The sequence below is a fragment of the Bison bison genome, unplaced genomic scaffold, assembly GCF_000754665.1.
Source record: "Bison bison bison isolate TAMUID 2011002044 unplaced genomic scaffold, Bison_UMD1.0 scf7180017864375, whole genome shotgun sequence".
Taxonomy (NCBI): Eukaryota; Metazoa; Chordata; class Mammalia; order Artiodactyla; family Bovidae; genus Bison; species Bison bison.
The window spans coordinates 2400152-2409824 of record NW_011494947.1 but is presented as its reverse complement, the minus strand read 5'-3'; the positions used below and the strand labels follow the sequence as shown (position 1 = coordinate 2409824).

Below are 9673 nucleotides of genomic sequence, written 5' to 3'. Positions count from 1 at the left end.
AGGGGGGTTGCAGGCTTGGGAAACCAAGCCCCCAGCCCTGCTTCTGGGTGGGCTGGCAGCAGCTTGGGGCTGTCACCCCCACATAGGGACCAGGACGAGCTGAGGGAGAGCTGGACGGGGCGTTTGATCCTCAGCCCTTGCCCCCACACACAGAGCCCCAGACCCAGTCTTCCCAGTTGAGGCGTGCGGGGCGGGAGGGCTGAAAAGGACCCCCAACTTGTTCCTTTGTTTTCACCACTCCAACCGCAGCTGCTAATCAAAGCCAGGCCACCCCGGGCCCTGGGAGGGTGCCGACCTGCCCACCCAGCCTCTCCTGCAGGCCCCCAGGCAGCCCTGGGATGCCCGACCCGTGTGATGTGGCCGGGGCTGCCTAACCTCAGAGACGCACGCTGCAGAGGCTGGTGGCGCTTTACCTTCCCCGCTGGGGGCTCTTCGCCGCCTGGCGTGCCCCCTCTAGCCTCACTGTGTCCCCAAGCCCTGCCTGCCTCCCCCTCCCCCGACAGTCATCTGACGCTCGGGGCTCCCAAGTGCAGCTGGCTGTCGCTGGGCACCAGACCCCACCTGGTTCCACGCTGGTGGGAGGCACATCTTCCCACGCATGTGCTCCTGATGGCTCGGCCTCTGGACCCACTGTCCTCTTGGGCCTGGGCTGCTGACACAGAGACCCAGCGGGGAGGGAGGGGACGGTCTGTTCCACGGAACCGGATGCTGTCTGCAGGAGCTTCCCAGGGCTACCGTGGCCCTAATGAGTTCCTTCTGCCCTCGCTGGCCTGCCTCCACCAGGAAGTCCTCCTGGAGCCAAGGAAGCTGGCTGGCTCACCATTCCCAGTCTGGGGCTGACTCCATGGTGGGGACACCAAAGGCTGTGTCCTCACCCCTGAGGTCACATCTCTGTCCTCCCAGCCTGGAAGCTGGGCTGTATGCCTAACCCCTCTCACCCACCAAGTCCAGGCAACCCTGAGCCCCGATTTTGATCACATTCACGCCCCTCCAACCCAGCTAACTGTGTCCTTCTGCACAGCCAATACATGGTCCAGCCAGTCACCCCTCCTCTGAGCGGCTAAGACCCCACCTCCCCACTCTCAACCCCCTCACCCCATCCCCTGCTTGCACCACTTTCAAATGCAAATGCAATTGCAGTCGTCCACTCCAAGGTGAAGTCCTTGCTCCAAGGTGAAGTCCACTGACCCTGACTGCCCAGCCTCCTGGATCAAGCCCTGGCTGACCTCTTGACCTCATAGCTGCCCCTGCACCCCTCTCCCTCCCGTCACACTGCACAATGACACGCCGCCTCCCACCCCCACTCTGGGCGAAGCCTGCTCCTCTGGCTGGGTCACAAAGGCCCTCTCCTTCCCCTCCTCCTCCTTTGCCCTCCCACTTCCCTCCTGCTCTTCCTCCAGGAAGGCTGGAGCCTCCCTGCTTCTCCCGTCACAGCCCCGCCCCTGCAGGATGTTCACCTGCTTGCTGCATCTGTCCTCCGTCAAGCAGTGCGACCGTGTGCAGGAACTGGGCTCCTACCGTTCACGGGTCCGCCCCACGCTGGGCTCACCATGGGAGCCAAGACGGAGCTGATCCGTGATACATACTGTTTTTTGAAAACATGTATTAATGAGTGAATGAAAGGTGACTTGTATTTTTCATGCCTCTGAGTGTCCTCATGGTCACTGGGGATCAGATTCACACACCATTACGGCTTGGGGGGTCCACAGGGGGAGCCAGGCTGCTACTTTAGAAGGTAACCTGTCTGTGATCCATGATCAGGTGACTGTATGTCCTGGCTTGGCTGGGAGGGTCCTGTGTTGGGTGTATTTTATTAACAGTGCCTCTCTTCTTCTTCTTGAGAGTGTCCTATTTTGGAAGATCAACCACCTGGTCTCCAGATCCTTGATCAAGCCAGGCCTGAACTCCATCCTTGACCTTCCTCCTTCATCCTTGACCTTCCTCCAGCTGCCTGCTCACTCACCAAGGAGGCTGATCGGCACCTGCTCCCCTCCTACCACATGCCACAGCCTTACACTCACACCCTCCCCCGCCTCCTGCCCACAGCTTGCAACTGCAGCGGCCACTCTGAGGAGTGCACCTTTGACCGGGAGCTCTTCCGCAGCTCAGGCCACGGTGGCCGCTGCCTGCACTGCCGTGCCCACACAGCTGGGCCGCACTGCGAGCGCTGCCAGGAGAACTTCTATCGCTGGAGCCCGCAGACGCCCTGCCAGCCCTGCGACTGCCACCCAGCAGGTGAGTGAGCCGCACTGCCCCGCCCCCCCAACCTCACCCACCACCACGGGCCCCTGCTGCCCTGTGCCCTTCCTCCCCAGGCTCCCTGCGCCTCCAGTGCGATGACTTGGGCACCTGCGTCTGCAAGCCCACGGTGATGGGCTGGAAGTGTGACGGCTGCCTGTCTGGGTTCCACTCGCTCAGCGAGGGCGGCTGCAGGTGAGAGTGGCGGGGGTGGTAGGTGGAAATGGTCCAGCAAGGGCACATGGCAATGAACTTGGGCTGAGTGACGGGAAGCAAGTGGGGGTTCCTGAGCCCCTCAGAAGGCAGAGTTGATGGGCATTTGGATAGATGGATAGAAGGTGGTACCAGGGAGCAGAAGAGGAAGCAGAGATGAAGGCTGACCCCCGAGGTTCTGCTTTGGGCATCTTGGCAAAGGAAAGCCATTCATAGCAAGGGGGACACAACTCAGGAAGACGCTGAGTCTGCAGTGCTCGCGGTGGGGAGGGGCACTGATGGGGACAGAGACAGGCAGGGGCTGCTGGGGTCTGGACCTCAGAAGAGGGATCTAACACATCTGCTATCACTTGATTGAAAAAATACATAGTGACCAAGAAAATGAAGCCATTATAAATTCAAAAGCACTTTTAAATGAATTTGGCTTTGGTTAATTTCAGCAGTCTTCTTGTATATTTGAAAGGCAGTGGAAATGGCATTGGGAAGGTAGGGGAGGCTCAGATCTCTCATAGAATACCCAGTGGTTCCAGCATAACACTTGTCATTGGGTGGGGACCGGGATGCTTCTGCAGGGTCTCTCTGGCCTCTGGACCTTTGCATATGCCACTTCTATGACCCCAGAGCATTCTCCCCTCACTCAACACCCACTGCCACCTCTCCCTGGCCTGTGTCTGAACAAAGTCCTACTCATTCTTTAGTTGTCAACCAAGGTACAATCACCCAACTTCATCCCCACTCCAGGCATCTCACTGGTGCGGCCATGGACTCGTGTATGTTCTCTCTCCATAGCTTGTATCAGAGTCCAGCATCTACCTGTTTGCTGTCCATCCTCACTGGACTCTAGGCTCTGTGAGGACATCCATCTTGTCAGATGGATGGGTAGACGGATGGGTGGATGAGAGAACAGGTGCGTGGGTGGGTGATGGATAGAAGGATGGATACGTGGATCAGTGGATGGAAGGATGCACAGATGGGGGAGTGAGTGGATGAATGAACACACGGATGGATAGGTGGGTGGGAGGGGGCAGATGGTTAGCTATTCAGGTGAGTGAATAGGTCACTTCCTTTGCTCAGAGGAAGCCAGGGGGCAGGCTCTTGGGTCAGCCTGCCTCCTGTTCCTCTTGTGCGTCAGGAAGGATAGAGAGATTCCTTCCAATGAGGATGGGCTATTCCCACTCTGGAGCTCTCTCGTTGGACACCCTCCTCTTGTCCTGTCTCTTTGGCAGACCCTGTACCTGCAATCCTGCGGGCAGCCTGGGCACCTGTGATCCCCGCAGTGGGCGCTGCCACTGCAAAGAGAACGTGGAAGGCAGCCTGTGTGACAGGTGGGTGAACTGATCCAATAATAAGCCTGCTGGCAGTGACCTCGGTGGTGGTGGGAGAAGCACAGGGCATGGTCCTCCCAGACTTGGGCAACCTCACCACCTGGCTCTCTGCTTAGAGCACAGCGAATCTGACACCCAGGAAATCATCTAAAGACTTTATGACACTGCTTATCCTGTGACACACCACCACTGATAGTTCATAAGCTGTGAAAATACATCTTCTTGAAAAGAAAGAGCTAGAAATGATAGGAGAGATCATCTAATCCAGGGATAGCAACCACATCTTACTGGTACCACAATCCTCCCATCTCCGGCCCAGGGCAGACATCACTAATGGAGCACTACCACAACCCTCCCATCTCCCACCCAGGACAGACATCACTAATGGAGTGCCACTACAACCCTCCCATCCCACAACCAGGGCACACATCACTAATGGAGCACTACCACAACCCTCCCATCTCCCATCCAGGACAGACATCATTAATGGAGCACTACTATAACCCTCCCATATCCCACCCAGCACAGACATCACTAATGGAGGGCCATCACAACCCTCCCATCCCACACCCAGGGCAGACATTACTAATGGAGCACCACCACAACCCTCCCATCCTACACCCAGGGCAGACATCACTAATGGAGCGCCACTACAACCCTCCCATCTCCCACCCAGCACAGACATCATTAATGGAGCACTACTATAACCCTCGCATCTCACACCCAGGGCAGATATCACTAATGGACCACAGCAATCTTTACCACAAGCTCTACTGTAACCTTAGAATCCTTCTCTATGCCCTGCTCCAAGAAGCTCCAACCAATTGAGCTGAGACTCAAGCTTGTTTGCCATCTTTGCCATCCTGTCGTGGTACAAATGGAGCCTCTAAAGCTCAGTGAGGCAGAAGGGCTTTTCCCTAAACTTCCTGCTTCAGGTGTTCCTGGGCCTCCTAGCCCCAGCAGTGGGCTGGGGGACAAATGTTGGTTTATATTCTTGGGCATACTTGTCTCCTCTTCCTGGCTTCGTCTCTGACCTCTGAAACCTTTGCAGTCAGCATGGGGCGTGCCAGGGCCTCTTTGATCCTCTGGCCACAGACTATGTGGGAGAACCTGGCCCAGCAGTACACTGTGGACTCCACTATTGCCAGATCATGTTGGGCCTCTCCTGGGTCAGGAAGATGCCCAGCCTTGACTCTCACTTTGGCCAGCCCCAGGCCTCTTCCTCACCTTGTCTGCGTGTGGCTTGTGGGTCCTGGAGGGGGAGGTGGACACCCTTCTGGGTCTTCCTCCCGTAAGACCTCTCAAGCTAAGGAGACAGAGTGGAGTTGGAGGGCTAGATCCCACTAACTCTATTCCACTGCCTCTACCTTGAGGAGGTTCGCCTCTCAGCCTCACTTTACCCATCTGTGAAATGGGAGGACTGGGTGACAGGTTTGTTGGAGCAGCCCAGCATTGAGGTAACTGGCAGATTCTCATGAATCAGATTCCTCCACCTGGGTTGGTCTGAATGGGGTTTCTGGGCAACCCCCCCAACATCGTGCAAACCAGGAATCTGCATTTGTATAAGGCATCTGCAGGGCTCATTGGGAAAATGGCTGATTCTGAGGCTGGGGTTGAGAAAATACAAGATGAGCCTGAAGCATTTTGTAGAAAGCAGAGAAGTGCTTAAAAACAAAACCAGACAAAAACAAACCCCCAAAAGCCCCAAACCAGGACGGGGGCCTGTGTCAAAAGGACATAAGCGCCAACCTGGAAGAGTTCCCAAAGCTGAAACAAAATAAATAATAACAATATTGGATTATAACCCAAGAATACAATAAATATCCATGAGTCCACACTGACATAAATAGATGCCTGAATAAATAAATACAGGGGGACAAATCCTCCTTGCAGCAGAATTCCACAGAAGAATTAGAAGTGGAGAAGGAATGAGGGGAATACAGAATCACAGTTAGAATATCAGAGTAACAGTCACTGTAGGCCGGAGCCCCTAATAAATGCTGAAATTCATGGGCAGAATTGAAGGAGAAACAAGATATTTGCATAGCCCTCAAACATCTCCCTCAAAAAATTTACCAATGACTGGGACTTCCCTGAAGATCCAGTGGTTAGGACTTGGAGTTTCCACAGTACGGGGCGTGGGTTGGACCCCTGGTTGGGGAACTAAGATTCCTCATACCCTGTGCCCCGCCCAGAAATTTCCTACCCACTCTAGTGGTTTCACCATAGGCCCACAATTCTTTGATTATTTCCCCCTCCCAGAGGTGGAGCTTAACTCCCTTCCTCTTGAGTCTGGGATGGATTTAGTGGCTTGCTTTTGACAACTAAAATATGGCAGTTTTACAGTGGAGGAACCTGGTGGCCAGCGCCTTAACCAAGCGGTGAAGGTTAACATCCCCAGTGATGTCATACATGACCGGTGACATCATACATGATCAGGACATCACACGGGTAGCAGTTACCCCAGTAAGATGTGACAAGAAGGGCACTTTCTCCCCCCAAACCCTTGGCCCCAGTCAGATTATGAAAAACCTCAAATAAACCCAAATGGAGGCATGCTGCAAAGTATTTAACCAGTACTGTCAAAAGTGTCAAAGAAAGACCTACAAGCTATTACAGATGAGAGAGTAAAGATTCAGTGAAATATACCACCATGCCCTGGATCAGATCCTGAAGCAGAAAACAGGCATTTGTGGGAAACGGGGAGAAATCCTAATAATGTGTGCTGCTGCTGCTGCTAAGTCACTTCAGTCGTGTCCGACTCTGTGCGACCCCATAGACAGCAGCCCACCAGGCTCCCCCGTCCCTGGGATTCTCCAGGCAAGAACACTGGAGTGGGTTGCCATTTCCTTCTCCAATGTTCAGTAAATAACATTAATCAGTGTTAAATTCTTGGTTTTGATAAGCGCACCCTGGTAAGGTCAGATGTTACAATTAGGAAAAGCTGGGTAAAGATGCCATGGGAATTGTGTCTGTCATGTTTGCAACCCTTCTCTAAATTTGAAATTAAAGAAAATTCCCCAGTGACTCCAGGCTGCAGTTGGTCTAGCTGGGCTCCCTGAACGTAGCCAGTTCACAGGCCCCCGGGGGCGTGTCCTGCCTCCCTTGCAGATGTCGTCCGGGTGCGTTTAACCTGCAGCCCCACAACCCCGCCGGCTGCAGCAGCTGCTTCTGCTACGGCCACTCCAAGGTGTGTGTGGCCGCTGCCCAGTTCCGGGAGCACCACATCCTCTCCGACTTCCGCCAGGGTAAGAAGTGGTCCCCGCAGCCGCCTCCGAGGGCTCTGCTGCCAGCCCAGGTGGGATGGGCAGGCCTGCTTTGGGGACATCCAGTGATGAGGGGGGTGGAAAGGAGGGGCAGCCTCAGGCCCCAGCCCCGGCGTCTCCCACAGGCCCACACAGTGGCCATGCCCCTCTGTGCCCTTCTGCACCCCCAGCACCTTCCTGCACCCCGGCTCCCTTCCAGTCCTTGCCTACTCCCTCAGTCTCTAGTAGGAGCAGGGGAGGGATGGGTATATGGCAGCCTCTGGAGTCTGAGGGGGATTTTCATTTCCTCCTCGGACCCCTTGGTATATCCTAGCGCTGGGGATCCAGGCTTGGTCCCCTGGCCTCCATTTATTGAGCACTTGCTGTATGCTTGACACCCTGCTGAGCTTGTTACATGCATAGAACCTGAAGGATTCCCTGGCGGATAGATACTCTCATTCCCATTTTACAGATGGGGCAACCGAGACCCAGAAAAGAGAGGTGACATAGCTTAGCTGTTGGCACCCCAGGTTCATCAGCTCCTGAGTTTTGCTCTTCATGGCCGTGCACGGCCTTCTTTCTGAGTCCAGGGTCCAGGGTCCCCAATTCCAGGTGGCTCTTTACAGCAGGAAAGCAGTGGCGCTCTGAACTCTGCCAAACATCATAGCCTGAGTGGGTCCCAGCCATGCCCGACTGAACCTCCTCCCCCAACCCCACCTCCAGCATCTCCAGGGAGATAGAGCCTCAGGGCCAGTTCTGGGGCGCCCCAGATGCAGGGGGCAGTGCGCCCTCTGCTGGACTGAGAGGGGCTTGGAATGGGGACAGCCCTGTGGTCACCTGGCCCAGAGTCAAGGATGTCAGCATCAGATGGGACTTGTTTTAAAAATCTTAGGAGAGCATCGTAATCTGTTCTCACTTGGCCCTGGCTTTGGCGATTCAGCCTCAGCATCCCATGTGATCTCACAAACACCCTCAGCCAGCAGTTCTCAAACTTCTGGATCTCTGGATCCCTTTATGCTCTTGAAAATCAGAGAAAATCTCAAAGTCCTTTTGTTTATGTGGGTTGTGTTTTCTATATTAAACATTAGAACAGTAATTTTAAAGTATCTGTGCATCAATTCATTTACAAATGACCACAGAACACTTATAACAAAAAAATAACTTCCGCCTGTGAAAAATAACTTTTTAAAAGACAAAAAACTTGGGGACATCCCTGGTGGTCCAGCAGGTAGAACTCTGCACTTCCACTGCAGAGGCTGAAGGTGCGATCTGCGGTTGGGAAACAGATTCCATATGTATGCCATCGTGGTGTGGCCAAAAAGTTAAAAAAAAAAAAAGACAAAAACCTTTGAGAAGAGTGGTGCTACTCATGTTACCTTTGTGCACACCTCTTTAAGCTCTGGCTTAATAGAAGTTAGCTGATTCTTACCACGGCTTCTGCCATTTAGTCTGTTGTGATATCACACATCTTGTAGCTCCTGGAAAGTTCTCAGCGTGAGAAAGAGAATGAAAAATGCAAATGACATTTTAATGTTACTAAAAAGATTGTTTGACCTCATGGACGCCCCTGAAAGAGTCTTAGGGATCTCCCAGGGTGTTCAGACAAACTTTGAGAACTGCTACTGGGGCCATAAGTACTTCATTGCCCCGCTTTTGCATATGAGAACCTGGCCTCAGAGAGGTTAAGTAACTTGCCCAGGGTCACACAGCCAGCAAGGGGGCAGAACCTAGCCTAGCACCGAGCCTAGCACCAAGGAGCTCCGGACTTCCTCTTTCTGACCTCTCCCTTTCTTCTTCCCTCCCTCCTCACCCCTTGGGAGCCCCAGGTCTCCACCCTATTTTCCAACTGTCTTCTGGAGAGTCTTCCCTGGAGGCCACTTGCTCTGTGCCTGACTGCTTGGTGAACTGCTGGGGTCGGGGGAGGGAAGTGGACCGAACTGGGACTGGGTTCCCACCCCCACCTGGCCACTTCCTAACCAGGGAGCCTCCTTGGGTGCAGTGAGGTTCGTGGCACACACACTTGGAAGGACAGGGGTGGTGAGGTCACAGGCGAGGGAGTTCTCTGAAGACCAGAAAAGCAGATCAAGCCCGATCTCATTAGAGACGGCTCACCATGGGGTTCTGGGGCCATGTCCTGTTATGTGCTCAAAGTCCGTTGATGGGGCAGGGCGGGCTCAGAGGTCAGCCATGACCTTGCCCCATCAGAGGTGAGTCCCTGAAGCTTCTAGCTTCTCTCAGGGCCCCGTCCCATCCCACAATCCCGCCCTGATCTGGGCTGGGGCTCCAAGCTGCCTAGGTCTGGGCACAGAGCAAGGTCCCGGCCGGCTCCCACCCCCACCTGGCCTGTCTCTAGGGCAGTCTCTCCCTCTCTGGGTCCTGTTGTTTCAGGCAGCACTCACGCCTCTGGGGGTCATCCTAGGGACCCAGGGAAGGGTGTGAAGGGGGAGGGGGCAGAGGTCACCCTCCAGGACCTCACGGGGGGCTTGTGTGTGTTTGCTGTCCAGGAGCCGAGGGCTGGCGGGCCGGAAGCGTGGGGGACCCAGGACATCCTGCACGATGGAGCCCGGGGGGGCTCCTCCTGGACCCAGAGGACGAGGAGGTGGAGCTCACAGCACCAGGTACCCGGCACAGGCAGGGGCGGGGCTGCCCATG

At 54.9% G+C, this 9673-nt stretch overlaps 1 protein-coding gene across 1 annotated transcript in view; it reads left to right on the top strand.

Moving 5' to 3' along the window:
• The window catches only part of LAMC3 (laminin, gamma 3), a 63437-nt gene that overhangs the window by 21425 nt on the left and 32339 nt on the right, over positions 1–9673 (top strand). The window contains 6 exon segments of the mRNA XM_010856944.1: positions 1401–1495; positions 1948–2235; positions 2316–2433; positions 3678–3776; positions 6888–7024; positions 9526–9639. Of these exon segments, the coding sequence (XP_010855246.1) occupies positions 1401–1495; positions 1948–2235; positions 2316–2433; positions 3678–3776; positions 6888–7024; positions 9526–9639 (851 nt within the window).